At 43.0% G+C, this 17,400-nt stretch overlaps 2 protein-coding genes across 33 annotated transcripts in view; one reads left to right on the top strand and one right to left on the bottom strand.

The window, feature by feature from the left end:
* The first annotated feature begins 4,743 nt into the window (after positions 1-4,743).
* On the top strand, positions 4,744-11,704 carry piwil1 (piwi-like RNA-mediated gene silencing 1). Of its 2 annotated transcripts, none has more exons than XM_029160698.3 (21): positions 4,744-4,895; positions 5,383-5,474; positions 5,841-5,928; positions 6,049-6,177; positions 6,266-6,480; positions 6,638-6,759; positions 7,056-7,136; positions 7,326-7,523; positions 7,667-7,775; positions 7,876-8,002; positions 8,261-8,378; positions 9,078-9,192; positions 9,264-9,451; positions 9,532-9,604; positions 9,698-9,898; positions 10,206-10,309; positions 10,394-10,464; positions 10,560-10,713; positions 10,831-10,956; positions 11,041-11,188; positions 11,266-11,704. In XM_029160698.3, exons 2-21 carry the CDS (start codon positions 5,406-5,408, stop codon positions 11,380-11,382), a joined length of 2,553 nt encoding a protein of 850 aa, XP_029016531.1. In that variant the 5' UTR covers positions 4,744-4,895; positions 5,383-5,405; the 3' UTR covers positions 11,383-11,704. The 2 variants fall into 2 exon arrangements, with proteins under 2 accessions (XP_029016531.1, XP_029016532.1); XM_029160699.2 differs by lacking the exon at positions 4,744-4,895 and adding an exon at positions 5,069-5,203.
* Positions 11,705-11,745: 41 nt separating this feature from the next.
* The window catches only part of rimbp2b (RIMS binding protein 2b), a 56,584-nt gene continuing 50,929 nt past the window's right edge, over positions 11,746-17,400 (bottom strand). For 13 of the 31 annotated variants that reach the window (XM_055511469.1, XM_029160677.3, XM_029160673.3 and 10 more), the window contains 4 exons: positions 17,166-17,192; positions 16,597-16,668; positions 16,360-16,494; positions 11,746-13,825 (listed from right to left, as the gene is read on the bottom strand). In XM_055511469.1, the coding sequence (XP_055367444.1) occupies positions 13,628-13,825; positions 16,360-16,494; positions 16,597-16,668; positions 17,166-17,192 (432 nt within the window). In that variant the 3' untranslated portion in view covers positions 11,746-13,627. Of the gene's footprint in view, positions 13,826-14,890; positions 15,495-16,153; positions 16,495-16,596; positions 16,669-17,165; positions 17,193-17,400 lie in introns of those variants that run through there. The other 18 variants (XM_041072074.2, XM_029160675.3, XM_029160679.3 and 15 more) reach the window with 5 other exon arrangements.

Raw genomic sequence — 17,400 nt, 5'->3', positions numbered from 1 at the left:
CACGCACACGCGCGCACACACACACACACTTGTGCAGCGGGAGCGGGAGGAGTGGCTGAAGCTGAAGTCTGCAGAAACACACTGATCCTGTTTATATGTTTGGGTGGGGCGTTCTGGCTCCGCAAGGATTTTTGTAATTCTTTGTAGAGGAGCATAGAAAATTCATATACAACATGTTGCAACACAATATTTTTATTATTTAATTGCATACATGATCTCACTGTTGATGCAGAACTAGCGGTGACACAGTATATTTACATATACTGCGTGTATTGTGGCGCTGAAAGGCAACTCAGGCTCCTCTGTACCGGAAATAAACGCAATGGTGCTTTTGCTGACGTCCCGTCTTTTTCAATAGCTTTGTGCCGCCATTTAGCTGCAGTGACGCCAAGTAGGTTAATAACATGCAGCAGATTAGGGTTTTGGTATATCTCTGCAGTGCTGTTATAATGAAGGACTGACTCACTGTGGGAATAAAGGACAATGGCACCAACGTGGTGAATACGGCATCTCGTGAGACGCGCTCGTTTCCGTCTACAAAACACAAAGCGCGTAAAGCAGCCTCCGAGGCCCAGGACGATGCGCGCGTTCGCAGAATTAAACATGGGCAGAACGGGCTCTTTTCATCCGCAGCCAACGCGCTAAATCTGACCGCTGCAACCGACACCGGCCCGTTTCAAATCCCGCCTTTGATAGTGAAAACGTGGGTGTTTCAATCGCTCTCGTTTTTTTTTTTTTGGGGGGGGGGGGGGGGGGGGGGGGGGGGGTTGATTTCTGCAGCTGAAAACCAAAGTGCACAAAAGCTCCCTGTTTTTCTGCCGGACGTAGGTTCGATTCTGGCACCTTCATATCCATGTTTATTCATTTTGGGCTGCACAGGTGACAGTTTACCTCCAGTTCACGTCTGATAGCGGCAACATTAATTGCAGCGGACATGCATAGACCTGTGTGATCTCCCAGATCTTCGGGAGCCGTCGACGGTCTCGTGAAGCTCCGCTCGGCTCGGAGGTGACGCGGGCGCGTGTTGTTGCTTGTGTGGGACTCATCTTTTGCTGGTGCGGAGTTGTGATATTTTTGGACAAGCTGGGATGAAAGCCTCGAGTCCTGTGGCTAATGAGATACCGAGGCAGTGGGAGCGATGGTTTTAATTACTGCCCAGGACTAGTCCAAAGGGGGCGATTGCTGAAGAGCATGCTGAGTGTCCTAGGTTGGGAGTTCAGACCAGTGCCAGTCCTGCTGTGCCTGGCTGCCTTTGATGCTCACTCCCCTCTGCTTTATTCCCACATCGCGCTTATTAGATTCTTTGCTGCTGATGCTTCACTGCACCTTTGTTCAAACCGATTCCGCGGACAAAAAGATGAATAAGCGCTGTGATTTCAACTTCCAACCCCCAGAAAGTTTCAGTGGTGCAGAAGGCAACTTAATCTGGGAAATTAAAGCCGCAGCACTCCCCGTTCACGCCGCGCTCCGCCGGCTCCGAGGCGACGCGTCGAGCAGATGGTGCGATATTTGCCGGGTTCGGCGTCCAACCACGTTTTCACTGAAACCGGCTGCGGCCTCCTGAGTGAATACAGTGCAGTGGGAGAGGCCGGGCCCGGCCGGCCGCTCGCGCTCCGCGCTGGGACGGCGCCGCGGCGGGTTCGCAGGCAGGCTGCGCCTCCTCGGCCGCTGCCAGCGGGGGGGGTGTTGCTACGCGTCTGCTCTGTGTTCTCCTGCAGCCCAGCTGTGGACCAACCTCTGTTGACTTTACAGAGATCACATGGCAGCCTCGCTGAGGCCGGCTCCAAGGGGGCTCTGCAGGACTCTGCTATGGTCAGCAGCCCCCTCCCCCTCCTCCTTCCCCGCTGCCTCTAACCCCCTGCCTTTCTCAAAAGGGCTGGGCCCTTGTTTGAACACACCGACCACATTTTTTTTTTAAATGAACGCAATTCAGACTTGCAAATCATCTACTTTCGCAAATTTAAAGATCATCCTTGCTCTTCACATTTACAGTATCCAGTGGACAAATACGTCAGACGGTTGGTTTTAAATCATCTCTAACCAGTCAAGGCCACCAGCCACAGGTTTTCTTATCAAACGAACAGGAAATGGTATTTGCCAGATGCTTCAACAGGATGTGTCCTTGGCTTTCATGTTCAGAGGAAACGTGGACAAGAGGTTGGATCATTATGAGAATAGGTCTGCTATTTTGGAAGTTGTGACAGAGATTTGCCTGAACACTCTTCTTGTAGCATATTAGTTTTGTTTACACTGATCCAGACATCTTTTAATAACCTTTTCATTTTTCATTCATTGAATAGAAACCATAGAGACAGTGACAGTGTTCGGGAGGCAGAATTCAGTTCCTGGTTTAGCTCCTGCTTTGGGTCATTGTGACCCACATGAATTGCCAGATTTATTGTTATCTGTGTCTGTGTTTACATTCTTCTTTTAATGTGGGAGCAGTGATTGAGGAGGCAATGCACTCACAACGACGGACATAAAGTAGAGGATGACTGCTGGTCTTTGCAGTGGGAGGAAACCAGTTCCTTCTTGCTGTGAGGCCACATTGCCGCCCTAAGAGTTCTTTGACTGAAAACATGCTTGCTCTTAAATTCTGAAGAATTTCCCTTCTTTTATTTGATCTCTGGAGTCAGAATTAATAACACCAATCACAAGATCATGCATTTTATTAGTTATATTTACTCTATTATATTCCAAAGTACAGTAATAAGTTTGAAACATTTCAAACAGAAAACAACTGTGCAAACCACCTATGAAAATTACATTTGTTCCAGTTACTCTAGCTAATGATAGTTTGTGGTTAGTCACCAGACCCAGGGTGGGTGCAGGTTGTGTATTAAAAGATCCACTGGAATCAAAGTGATGCAGATTCATTTTTGTCTTTTTGTTCAAATTCGGCATCTGCTTGAAATTGAGTTTATCCCAGTGGAAGACTGACACTGTGGTTTTCAATGATTTGTCAACAGGAACTGTCAGCCACAGCCAAACCCTGCTGTGGTGTAACGGTGTGTGTGCTCGTGCACACACTGCGTGTGTTTTGCTGCGCCTGCGTCTGTGTAGCGGGGGGACGATACTGATCCACAGCAGATTAGAGTCCACGCCAGGCGAGAGAATGATCTAATTTTCCTAACCCGCGTACTGATATCATGACAGGGTGGATCCCTTTTATTCAGAATGCCGTCTCGTTCTGGGTTTGCAGTCAGGAGTTCAAACTTAATGGACCCGCAGTGATCTATGTAGGATGAGACTTAGACTCCACGCGGTCTGTTTTTAACGTTTCAGGCCGACTGAGGCGGTGTTAAACACTTGAATGTCGCACATATGAATCCTAACGGCGGTGTGGATGACGATCATGAATGACGTGTATTCCGCGGCTTGATGGACTGACGGCGCCGCGCGCTCCCTTTCATCGGCCTCGGCCCGTAGAACCTCGCGGAGCGTGATTAGCGCGAGCGTGGAATCCACACCTTTGGGGGCTGCCGGGTGAGCTCGAAGCCTGAAGCGCATTCATCAGCGTCCTTGGCAGGGTGTACCTTTCACAGCCTCGCGCTGCTCAGCTTGCAGCCCTCTCCCTCGCCACGTTTTCTTCTTCTTCTTTCATTTTCACCCCTTTCCCGTGTCCTTTGTTGTTTTTAAGAGATAGCACGGCTTTTGAAGAAAACTTTTCTTGCTTCTAATCAAAGCCTTTACAGTACTGCACCACGGGGGTCAGATGCATACTGTTCAGCATTTTCTATGACTAATATGACTGTAATAGTGGACTTCTGGGATGCACTGTGTTGAATGGCCCTTTCCCTGCTTTTAACCCACAATCAGGCTTGATCAAACCCATGTCCCTGGCTTTTCTTCATCTCCAGTCAGTCTTCTTCCAGCAGGTAAACAGTGACTGAAGAACGTCCTCCCAGACTGGTCCCTCAGGTCTGAATCTGTAATCACTCTTAGATCTCAGACATGAAAGTCTTGCGTACATCTTCCTAAAAATGCCCTCTGAGGTGCCAAGTTGTGTTTCAGATGGTAGGAAGTGGAGAAAAGAGCGAAAGTTTTGGAAGAAATAAAAGCTCTTGATCACTGGGCCCCTAATAGAAGTGCACAAGATGAAGGTAAAGTCATTAGTTTAACATGAAAAGAAAGAGAATGATCAAGTGCAAAAATGAGGCCTTCTAGGCGCTGATGCAAGCACATGGCTTTATTTATTGTAAACGTCATCAGACAAAAAGGCCATTGGTCACATCACCTTAATCAGTCAATAAATGTCGGTCTGCACTTTCAATTATAAAAAAAACTTTTAATTATATCCCAGCCTCAATTAATTTACAGTGCAACAGTCTGAATTTACACACTAAAAGCGTAACATAAACTTTACATAGCTGCTGCCAATTTTCTAAATGACGTTTTTGTACAAAAATAGGCACCTATGAATGAAGGTTATATAAGATGTTATACGTATTATCCTGTAGCGTTAATGAAGAGGACGTCAGTGAAGCCACTTTTCTGCTGATTGCGGATCAGCTCATTTAATGTGCGAGCTTTGCTGCCATCACGTGGTTGCACTTGAAATGGACTATTTAAAAAAACGGCACACAGCGTCACCGGGCTGTACGGATCACTGCGCCTAGAAAAAGTAGATCTTGGACTTTTATAAATACTTTATTTACCAAACAGGCCTTCATTAGTATATTTTACGTTGTGGTTTCAATAGATTCATATACTATATAAAACCTAAACTTGGTTCAAGTTTATTCATATATTTTTAGAAATATATGCGTACTAATTTTCGTTGTGATGAGGCTTTTTTCACAAATAACCGCCTTTTGGATTCTGCTTATCAAAGCACTTGCGGAGAACGGTTCATAGTTTAACCACAAGTTGGTTTCGAGGACATTTCCATGAAAGTGAGCATAAGTTTTACATTTTATACGTAGAACTCTTTGTTACAGTTAATTAAATTTGTCCACTGAAGTTTGGTTTAATCAGAATTGTACAATTTACAAATACATTTTCATACAAAGGGTCGTTATGTTAAATGCAAATTGAAAATAATCATCTTAAAATTTGAGTATTTTATGGCGACTGTTGAAAGTAAACAATTCGACATTTAGAAATGTGATTTGCATTGTCTGCACATTGTGGGGATATCAAGTTAGCATCCTGACATTAGCTTGTTGAGCACATGGCGTGGGCCATTGCCGGTGACCTTCAGGTAGAGACGTCGTCATATAGGCTGCATGAACTAGAGAGAATAATACACATTAGTTTTGTGGTGGCTTTTTCAATCTACACCGCTTTTAGTCTAAACGTGTTGAAATCGATTTAAATCTTGTAAAATGTCTATGTTCCCCTGTTAGCTGTACGTACTGTAAAAATCGATTTCTTTTTCAGATATATCTCGACAATATCTGAAAATGACTGGTCGAGCGCGTGCGAGATCAAGAGGCAGAGCACGCGGTCAGGAGACTGGGCCACTTGGAGCTGTAAGCCTCTTTCTTACTCACGACGATTAACTCTTAATTGAACTTGTGTTTTTAGCTTGGACACAACTAACAGAAAATCCGTTTCAAATTGAAAGCTAATTCGAAATGGAAATAGTCTGTTGCTTCCGGGAAGCAACGCCACGTTTGTTCAGACGCTAGTAGCCTGCAGGGGTAGCGCTGCAAGCTAACAGCGTGTAAAACCTGAGGTTTAGTGAAAGGTTTGGCTTAGAAAGGGGTGATCTAGCTGCAAATAAAACCTGACCTAGCCTCAACTCAGCGCGGGGCTGACGTGTTGCCGTCGCGTCTCTGAGCCTGTGAATCAGCCGCCAGCGGTGGTAGCAGCTCTTTTCTGCTCGTTCATCCCAGGCTGCAGCGCCAGCTCCCGCTCCTGTTGAAGCTGAGCTGGTAGGTAGAGGAAGGCAGAAAGAAGCACCAGGAGCCTCCCATCCAGAAGGTGCAGTCAAGTGCAACGCGCATTCTGTCTATTCTTTAGCCCTAGGTTTTATTTTTTTTTTGTTTGTGATTTGTGGTAAAGAAGTGGCAATTGTAAAAATCTCTTTCGTTTGTGTGTTAGCTGTTCAACAAATTTCAGCAGGATTCCAGCAGGTGAAGCTCGGCGACAGAGGTCGTCGCCGCCGTGATTTCCATGATGCTGGGGTTAACACCAGACAGACTATGGAGCATGTCAAGGAGTCAAAGTCTGGTCTGTGTTCGTTCCTAAATAACTTAGATTTTATTAAGCTTTTGCTTGTTAATGCAATGTTTAATTTATTTTTTATTTTATTTCTCAGGCACAAGTGGTCATGCCATTCAGTTGTCTGCGAACTACTTCCGCATTTTCTCCCGCCCTCAATGGGTCTTGTATCAGTACCATGTGGACTACAACCCCCCAATTGAGTCTTCTCGCCTTAAATCTGCACTCCTCTTCCATCATGGGACAATATTTGGCCCAGCACGGACCTTTGATGGATCTCTGCTTTTTCTGCCCCACAGACTGGAAAAGAAGGTACTTGCATAATCCAGGCATTGGTTTCCTGGTTCCTTTGTGTAAGCTGTATTTCAGGGTTATTGCCGTTGAACTATATAGTGGTAGTAGAGCTCAGGGGGTCTTTCTGCTGGATTTTGTGCCTTTTTTGTATTGACATGTCTAACCTTGTGTTCAGGAGACTGTGCTTTGCAGCGAGACAAGGAATGGCGAGAAGGTCCAGATAACAGTCACACTGACAAATGAACTGCCACCAACATCACCAGTGTGCATTCAGTTTTACAATATCATATTCAGAAGGCAAGTTCAAGTTGACAATTCTAAGTAGTGTATAACTATGACAAAAAGTAAAGGACAAAATAATTAAGAGCATCACGTTAAATGTCTTAAGGTTATTACATGGATAATTTAAAGCCACATACCTTTTTTCAGTACGTCGTGCACCTTTGCAAACTTTGAAATGGTTTAAGATTTAAAAATCTTTCCCAGAGGGAAATTATTTTGCACACATTAATCGCTGTCACAGTTAGAGGTACACATATGAAGGTAGGGGAGATTAAATGTCACTTTTTAATGTTCCTGTTTATTGTCTGCAGGATCTTGAGACTTCTCAACATGCAGCAGATTGGACGCAACTACTACAACCCCAATGATCCACTCAGCATTCCACAGCACAGGTATTGTACTGTAAAGCTACTGCCACAAAGGTTTTTAAATTAGTTTTGCGTTTTGAATTATAAATGGCAGCTTTGTGTATTAAAATTTGTAGTATTGTTTTATTTGGAGTATTTTTCACTTTTTCCATTTGATAAAAAGTCATTGTTTTTTGTGGTGTTTTTTTAATCTTAATTAAATAATTTTCTTAGACTGACTATTTGGCCAGGCTACGCCACCACCATTTTGCGGTACGAGTCATCCATCATGCTGTGCACTGATGTGAGCCACAAGGTGCTGCGTAGTGAGACGGTCCTTGACTTCATGGTTAACCTGAGACAACAGGTTGGAAATCAACGCTTCAATGATATTTGTACTAAGGAGCTTGTTGGACTCATTGTGCTCACCAAGTAAGATGATGTTTCACACAGTTTCCAGAAAAATGTTTATTCTGAAAAGTGATTTATTTGCGTAAGCACTACTGTGGTTTAAAAGCTCTACTGTGTAGTCATAAATACCTGTTTACTATTTTATGTCGGTCGTCAATTTGAAGGTACAACAACAAGACTTACAGAGTTGACGACATTGCATGGGATCACACTCCTAGAAACACCTTCAAGAGGGGAGATGTAGATATCAGCTTCAAGAGCTACTTCAAGAATGTAAGTGTCTTTCATTCAATGCAAATGTCTGCTTGGGAAAACATTTTACACATTTCTGACTTGAAAATACAGTTCACTCTTTAATCGTTAAACCCTCCAGCAATATGGACTGGACATCTCTGATGACAACCAGGTGCTGCTAGTCAGCCACGTGAAGAAGATTGGTCCAGCTAGAGCCGCTCCCCAGGGCCCAGCAATGCTTGTTCCAGAGCTGTGTTACCTTACAGGTCTTTGTCACCTTGAGCAATATATGACTTTATTAGAAGTATATAGCATCAATCACAAAACCTATCGACAATGCAACATTATTGCTTAATCTGCAGTACTCACTGTAAGTGGTCAAATATATTTATTAAATCTAAAGCCTGGTGTAGTTCCTTACTAAAATTTGTCACTAGGTGGATTTAACATGCTACTGCAAGTGACAACTGTTGAGCTGTTGTCATCTAATGTCTGTGACAAGTTTTACCAAATGTCTTTGGTAGGGTTGACTGACAAGATGAGGGCTGACTTTAATATTATGAAAGACTTGAGCACCCACACTAGGCTGTCCCCAGAGCAGAGGGAGAGCCGCCTTAACCGATTTGTCTCCAGTATTCGGAGGTAGGTATTGCAAACTGAACATTGAATGCTTTTGTCTTTAACGATATGAGTATTTGCAGTTTCACTCAACTGTTTCACAGTTGAGCATTTTTTAATCTGAATTGCACTGATTTGCCAGGCTGGCACTCATTCAGGCATTCACTCTCTCCTACACTCACTCCTTGCTTTATTGCGCTATAGAAATTACATCTCAACATAGGCACTTCATATAAGTGTGTGTATATGTGTGTTTTTTTTCTTTCTTTTGTAGTTTAAAATTAGAGCAGGTCAAACAGAAATTAGCAACAATTGCTGCCTCCTTTTTGTTGTCATAGTTACGTCACCATCTAACTACTGATACTATCATGGGCAAGAGGATATGCCACACCCTTAATAGGCACTTTCTCCAGAAAATACGATAATTTGGAATGAGACTCATCGTCTTTACTCCTGCTCTTTAATAAAGCAAGATCCCATTTCAGTTGACAAAATAAATCAATCTGCAGAACTTGGGCTACAGCATAAGGCACCATTTTGTTGCTCAACTTTGTCAACATTGTGGAGGTAGAAAAACTTGATAAACATCTTGTATCTAAATGGTCTAAAGTTGGTTTAAGATCAATGATCAAAGTACTGTAAATTTCCAAATATCAGTTTTCCCTTACCTGCCCCTTCAGATATTATCTCATACTTTAACTTAAAATGTGTTCACTTTTAAAGGAATGCTACTGCACAAGAAGAACTGGAGAAGTGGGGACTCCGCTTTGATGAGGAACTTCTAAATCTGGTTGGCAGAGTCCTTCCAGCAGAGAGGATTTTCCAGGGATCAAGATCGGTATAAATATGCGCGCAAGTTATTTGTCATATAAATTTGATCATTAATATCGTCAATGTATATTCACCTAGTATGAGTACAACCCATGGGTAGCTGATTGGTCCAAAGAGATGCGAGGGGTACCGCTGATCAGTTCTCCTCCTCTGCAAAATTGGCTCGTTTTTCACACCCGCCGAACCGGCAACGAGGCGCAGTCTCTCCTGCAGACTCTCCAGAGAGTCTCTGGTCCAGTTGGTATCCAGATGCAGAGACCCATCATGTAAGTTGGACAGGATGGGCATATCTTGATTTTATTTTGAACTGGATGTTTGATTTAATTTAAGTCATTATTTTATTCAGAATTGAGTATGAGGATAATCAGGAGTCCCTCCTCAGAGCTCTGCAGCATAATGTTGGACACCAAACGCAGATGGTTGGTTACACAACTGATAAAATGAAGGAGGTATTGCGTGTTTTCAACCTTTTGCTGCTCAGTTAGTAAATTTTGTGATTTAAACTTTCTTAGGTGGTGGTGGTTCTCCCCAACAACAGGAAGGACAAGTATGATGCCGTCAAGAAGTATCTTTGTGTGGACTGTCCTACTCCCAGCCAGTGTGTGTTGTCACGTACTCTCAGCCGACCCCAGGCACTCATGACTGTGGCAACCAAAATTGCATTACAGCTAGCTTGTAAAATGGGAGGAGAACTCTGGAGTGTAGAAATCCCTGTAAGTCACTTCTTTCCTGTTTTGTACAAAGCTGAATAATTGAGATAAGTTGAAAGATTGACATGAGGTATTGTGATGTATGTATGGCATGTCATAAGTGGAGTTGTCTGTTTTTGGTCTAAATCAGTGGTGTGAAATGGGTTGGTTACAAGGACTTGCTGTAAGAACATTTTTCACTTACCTGAGCTTGAATAGAAAAGGACATTTGGATTGTAAAGAAATGAGGCTAAGCTACTTAAACAACATTGGCAGACTTCTGTGTGAGAATTGTAACATAACTAGTACTTTTTTTTTTTCGTGTGCGCAGCTCAAACAACTCATGATTGTAGGCATTGACTGCTATCACGACATTGCTTCTGGGAAAAGGTCCATTGGCGCGCTAGTAGCCAGCCTTAACCAGACCATGAGCAGGTTAGTTTCAGAAGGCAGAGGCTTGTCTTTGGGTTTAACATTCCCCAACAGCTGCTGTATTGATAATTAATTTGTTTCTTTAAGATGGTTCTCGAAGTGTATTCTGCAGGAAAAAGGACAAGAAATTGTGGATGAACTAAAAAAGATCTTAAGTGGCAAGTTTTTTTGTTTTTTTTCTTTCTGAAACTTTTCATTGCAAATTAATCCAGTAATTTAAGGAAACCTAACCCTTTTTTTGTTTGTTTTTTAGCTGCACTAAAGGACTACTATAAATTCAACAACTGCTTGCCTTCCCGCATCATTGTTTACCGAGATGGTGTGGGAGACGGACAGCTGCACAGCGTGGTCAACTATGAGGTTTCACAGATCATAGATGCCATAAAGTCAATGGGAGAAAACTACATGTAAGTGTCTCATCTCCACGTTATTTAAAAAAAAAATCTGTTAAGAAATGACAGTAAAAGGTAAAACGTTCATCTCAAGCGTATTTGATGGAATTGTTTTATTTGCTTGTCATCCAGGCCCAAGCTGAGTGTGATCGTGGTGAAGAAGCGCATAAGCAGCAGGTTCTTCTCCCACTTCAATGACAAAGTGTCCAACCCTCCCCCAGGCACCGTTGTTGACAGTGAGGTGACCCGTCCAGAGTGGTATGTTTTCTTTTTTATTATTCCTCTCATGTCGTCTTCGTGTAACACTACTGAAGTTGTAACAAACAGTTGAACCGTTGCTAGGTATGACTTCTACATTGTGAGCCAGGCTGTGCGCTCTGGCAGTGTTTCCCCAACACACTACAACGTTGTGTACGACACCAGTGGACTGAAGCCTGATCATATGCAGCGCCTTACCTACAAACTCTGCCACATGTACTACAACTGGCAGGTAAAGACTTCAGCTTTGGTATTGTTTTAATTCTACATTCAGGAAGTTTTAACCAACGCTTTTGTTTTGTGCTTCAGGGGATCATCAGAGTGCCTGCTCCCTGCCAGTACGCCCACAAGTTGGCTTTCCTTGTGGGTCAGAGCATCCACAGGGAGCCTAATGTGCAGCTGGATGACTTACTCTTTTATTTGTAAGGGTTCTGTTTTTTTTGTGAAGAATGTCATGTGAAAGGTTTTATTTTATGTATAGAAATTTAATTCAAACGTGACAAGTTACTGCATCAGACTGAAGTTGAGTTCGAGCATCCGCTAGGAGCCCAACGTGCAGCTGGATGACTTGCTCTTTTATTTGTAAGGTTTTGTGTTGTTGTTTTTTTGTTTTGTTTTTTGGGTGAAGAATGTCATTGAAGTTTTGTGTGTAGAAGTTCAAGTCAAGTATGACAAGTTACTGCTGTTTGAGCATCAGACTAAAGTTAAAGTCTAAGGCTCATGTTTTGCCTACTGATTCCAATAAACATGTTCGTGGAACATTTTTCTATTTTGAATCAGACATGCAAGTGTTACAAAATATCAAATTTATTTAAAGTTTTTTTCTTTCTATAGAAAAATTGCACATGCACACCCACACAATTTATAACCATCAATATAGGCTGATATTCTTGTCAAAGCTAGCACACTATTGCAGACTTCTTAAACAATGTGGTCTTCAAGACACCATGGGGAGCGCTTGCACTGTTTTGATTATAAAGTTAAATGTACAAAAAAGGCAGTTTGAAAATCAAGTATAAACATTTAAAAACAATTTTACAAATGGACAAAGTACAAAAAGAGCAACAGTCACTCGAAAGGAATCAAAGCAAAGTGAAGAGTGCGTCTACAAATAGGAAAGATGTACATATGGGTGGTACGTGGCTGTTTGGCCGAGAATTGTTCAGAAAAAATTAGAACGTTTTGCAGACATTCTCTTTTTTTGGCAGTTCTTGTTCTTTTTTGGAACACATTGGGTTTAATGTAGATGAGAGGATAAAATGGAAAACAATGGGGTGAGAGGATTAGAGTGGACTGGTTCGTTTCACGCACAAACTGACATTGCACAATCCTTTTGGGCAGCTTTAAAAATACATTGGCTTTCAATTCATACATTCACTACTCTACATTTAGGTGTAGATATATATAACTTATATACAGTATAATATTGATATACAGTACTTAAATCCTGCACCAACATGACTCAGGACACTGAACAGGCATCAATGACACACATTTAGGTCTAATAGATTTTGGGTTACATAGATGGAGAGGAAGTATAGAGGTAGCCTTGTGTCTCGGTCAACTAGTATGAATGCTCAGTACACTAGTGAACCCCATAAATGTGACATGTTTTGAAACACATGCTGTACAATAACTGCACAGCTTTGCCATGCTCCTCCCTTTTGTTTTGTCAGTGCATCCATCTAATGGAGACTTAATTTAGCCAGCAGCCCCCCTGGACCTTTTCCCCATTATCTAAGCTTTATTCTCGACCTGCTTAATAGACTCGTGTGTGGATATTTGCCTAAGGTGTGGTCCTTTTGGAAGTCGCAACAGTCACACAGTACCCTGCACATTACAGGTCAGGATTAATGTCATCGAAAGGATCATGTTGCATAATGTATCAACATAAATGAACAGGACACGCCACTGACAATTGTGCAAGTATAAGGCAAACACATGAAGGTTGGAGCTACTAGGCATGTTCATTCGGGCTGTTTCACTGCAGAGACCCTGTAGTACAGTAGGTACGTCAGTGTGCTTGTTTTGTCGGTGTATAACGGGACCTCTGGCCTCCATCACAGTTGTACAGAGGGCAGAGGAGGAATCTAATCTCTTGATTTGTCACAGTATACTGCACCGCCAGTCTGACAGACTGTTGAACTACTGCATGTTTCACGTTTCCGTACTGATCCGGTCACGCTGCATGGATTCTAAAGGGGTTGGGGGGGGGGTGCTGAAGTAAAGCATGCAAACCTGTCATACGCTCCATTTGACTGGCTGTTGTCAACAAGCTCTGTTTGAAGCCCTCCTCGTCCAGCTTTGCCTGGATTCAAAATGGAGGCCAAGGTTGAGTGCAGCCCTCAGTGTTTGAGTGACATTCCGGTTTCCTCTACAGACACGCTGGTCACGTGTGTGTGTCTCAAGTGCCAGCGTATGTGCAAAGAGGAGAATGCCCCGAGTCTGTCGACAGCAAAACACAACCAGCCAGAGACATGGAGGTATGATGCGATACTTCGTGTCAAAACGCGAGGTCTCTGCACCCTAATAAATGCGTTGTTGAAAATATGTAGTTGATGCCGTAAACAAAATAAGTGTTCTAGTATACAATAGATGTACAAGAATAAAGGATTTGCTTGGCTCAACTGAATCATTTACACTGCAGAGGAAGCGTCTCCAAGGATGCCGCTTATTTCACAGCGCCAAGTCTCTGCAATAGATGCTTCCCTGTGGAGAACAGTCCCGTTTTCCCTTTGGAGGCGTGCATGTCCAGTGGAGCCCCGATGGGACTGCCGGGCCCCGCGGCGGCAGGGCCAGGGCTGCGGGTGTGTGGACGCACTGTGGGAGAGGCTGCTCTTCTGGGCAGACCCGATTTTCCCAGTGGAACCTAATGGGAGACCCGTAAGGGACAGTTGAGGGTGTTAAAAAGCCAGCAGTCTCTCACACCCCAGTCACTACTCCCCTTCTTCTCTTAAGTCCTTTCTGCCTCAGCAGGGCCACCATAGCTCTGAAGCCTACGAACCTGTGCACCCAGGTTTACGTACACGCTCCCCCACCCTCCTCCCCCTCTGACAGGCAGAAGCAGCCCAGTCTCCTTTTAGTATGAAGCTGCTATGAATAAACTACAACAATACAGACTTTAAACATGACAATGACTAAGCTCCACATCATTATCAGTTCAATCATTTCTCCAAAATGGCTATCGTATGCAGGGCAGTTCCTCACACACAAACAAATACATTTGCATTTTGGGTCATATCACATTCACTTTCCTTCCTCTTAAGTATATATAAAGATAGATATTTACTAATGCAACTGGGTTACAAAGAAACTACTAGTCACTACTCCTTTTTCTGTAATCATGAGCTAAAAGGCTCCTTTAAATTGCACTTTGGGGAAACAGATGGTTAAATATTCCATTTGTACTAGGCTAAATTTCTGTATAAAGAATTAATTCAAAATATACCACAGGGCATGTAACAAAATCCTTCAGCTGTTTGTAGCACTTACAAACACGTGTTGCACTTATAACCAGTCTCTACTTTTGCTCAACTGGCTATGTGTGTCCAGGTTTTACTGTAGGTAGGTATTGCTGTATAATAATGCCTTGGTTCTCCAGCTGTGCTACTGACACAATAAATCATTTTAGCCAAGTTCCAAACAGCAGTGTGATGATGGTAGGTTGGCCCATGATCAGCAGCTATTACCTTGCAAATCAGAGGTGAGGGCAGCGCACAGACTCAATACTCAAGGAAAAGTGCCCAATATTTGCTCTAAAATGAAACGTGATTCATGGATAAACGTCTGAGTCCAGTCCAGAACTATTAATCAAAAGGTGAAAGAAACATGGGTGGTTGGTATTAACAATTTACATCTTTAAAGAACAACTATTAAATATTGTTGTCAAATGGAATAAAAAGGCGATTTTTAATATATAGATAATAGTAAAACAACAATTAACTCTAAAGTACTTGAGTAGATATTGTGCACTTACTGTACCACCTCTGTTGCAATGTGTAATCAATAATTCACAACAATTTGAGTCACACTGCCCTCAGTTCCTTTGGGGGGTTGCTTGCATAGACTTGGCAGGTTGTGTGTACGTCATCTCTTGGATGCAGTAACGCCACACGGATGGAGGCCTAAATGTCTACACTACAGCCTGAACAGATTAATGCGACGGTGGCGTATAATAGAGCACGGCTGTGCAACAACGGCCTTTTAGCTTCTCATGAATTACAGAAGGAGACTCATTGCAGTAGACGGACATTGTCATGTACAACACTCAGAGAAACAACTGAAGATACCACACTTCTTGTCTAATGCATTGGCCAGGGTTACTAGCGCCTATCAACAGACAGCACTCAGCGTTTTGGGGCGATTCCTAAAATCTGCCACACTCACGGAATGTCATCAGAGTGTACATGTTGCATACCAGAAACTAAGGGCACCCATGTCATCTGCATTAGACGAGGGGAGCGTAACCTTGGTATCCTCAGTTGCTCACTTACGTGACGGAAACAGAGCCTTTAAGGTGTGAAATGAACACTCTTCTTCTGTTTTGCCAAGCGGGTGAGGAAAAGAAATGAAACAAAAAATATGATGATGGCATTTCAATAGTTTGCACTGTGACCATGGCAAATTAGATAACAAGGAAATGACACCTAAAATATATTTCAACAATTGAATTATTAGTTAAGCACAAAAATAACATCACATATTTACATTTAGTAAATAATTACTTGTCAAATATTCTCGAATGGGACCTCTGCGTGCTACTTCACAGAAATGCAGTATACAAAAACAAGTGGTTCAGGAGCAGATACAAAAGTAGGACTACACTAGACTGATCGTTATAGAAAAGGTCGAGAAACTCATGCGCTTGGACTATAGAACATGCTGAGCTAGAGACTACATAGTTCATCTGTAGGTTCAACAAAACTATTGGTCTATTAGAAATGGACTGAGCTCCAACAGAATATTCATAAAGCATCTGTTCGAATGCTAATTATGCATGTGCAAAAAGCGTTAACCGCTGTTGAAACGTGACAGAACAAGTCAAAAGCCACAGGAGCTTCTTCCTCCGTACTTTACTCTCATTGAGAATGCTTTATGAATACCGTATATGCATGTGTCACACAATGCACAATACCCCAACCCCTCACCCCCACTTCACAGCAGTAAACATGAAAAATAAAAGTAACTCTGTCAAGTATTAGTTTTAAAGTTTTATTCTTTTTCCATAGATCTTAGACATCTATATATTTACATGATAATACTCCAAAGTCAGAAATCCCATTGTGTTTCGCTCAATGAGACACGCACACGCACACACGCACAGACACGGAACTAAAGGGAGATAGAGGGAACTGAAAAGAGCAAATGGATGACAGAGGGCTAGTACTGCAAAGGAGCATGTACCCTTTTGGTCTTTATCCGTGCTGGAGTGTCCTGGGGGTATCGAGATGGTGAGTCAGTGAGAAAAACCTCTACATCGTCAGGCACTTCTTCTAAAAAGTTGGAAGGAACAAGTCCTTTGTGTCCATTGAGTTCACCCTGTGGAGAACAAAGCACTTTAAATGTTCCCGTGAATAAACAGAAACAACACACACGTCTTCATCTGGATCTATGCAGTAAGTAGTAGTACAGAGTACTCACGTAGTAAAAGCCGTCTTCATCTATTTCACCAAACACTGTGATGACGTCACCAGCACAGAAAGTCAGTTCAGCCTGCCAGAAAGGGAAGAGCCTTGAGAAACAAACACTTTGTTGTGATATTTTTCTTGTTTCAGTGCAGCTAAGCTTTTACACAACATCCAATCTACTAGGGTGTGAGTCTGAAATGCTCCTTCTCCAAATCAATGTGATGCATCTTAACCACAAGTGTCAACTCAGTGTCAGCAGTCGAGACTGTTGCAACTGTGAATGCATCAAATGTTGGAACTTTTGAAGACAGGACTGCAACACACTGGGCACATCGGTCCTACAGGATCTCTCAAGAACACACAAACCAAACATGGCGTCGGTACACGACAGTACGTAGGAGACGGGGGCGACACAAAAGACCAAACCGAGGAGGGAAATGCTGGCTCAGGCAATGCATGAGGGGGACAGAGGGGCCGTGGCCCATCATCCAGAGCCCAACTCCTCCTTTGTAAACCCAACAGACGGGGAAGAAAACACACACACACAGCAGACAGCAGCGAGCCCTCCTCCCCCTCACTCACCTCCTCATTCAGTCTGCTGCCCTCGTACTGTGTCGGTGGCAGTGCCAATGAAAAGGTAAGAATGAGTGTAACCGAGTGGGAAGGGCCAGGACAAAAGCAAGGGAAAGTACTTTCAGTTCCTCCAGCTAACAGTGTTCACTCTTAGTCCTCACTCACAATCGCCTGCGGACATATTGTCCTCAGCACAAGGTACAGCAAAATGTTTGTACAATATTGTATCAAAGGTTAGTTATTT

Source organism: Betta splendens, chromosome 9 (assembly GCF_900634795.4).
Source record: "Betta splendens chromosome 9, fBetSpl5.4, whole genome shotgun sequence".
In the NCBI taxonomy this organism is placed as follows: Eukaryota; Metazoa; Chordata; class Actinopteri; order Anabantiformes; family Osphronemidae; genus Betta; species Betta splendens.
The sequence above is the reverse complement of the archived record's forward strand: the minus strand, read 5'-3'. Positions and strand labels throughout refer to the sequence as shown.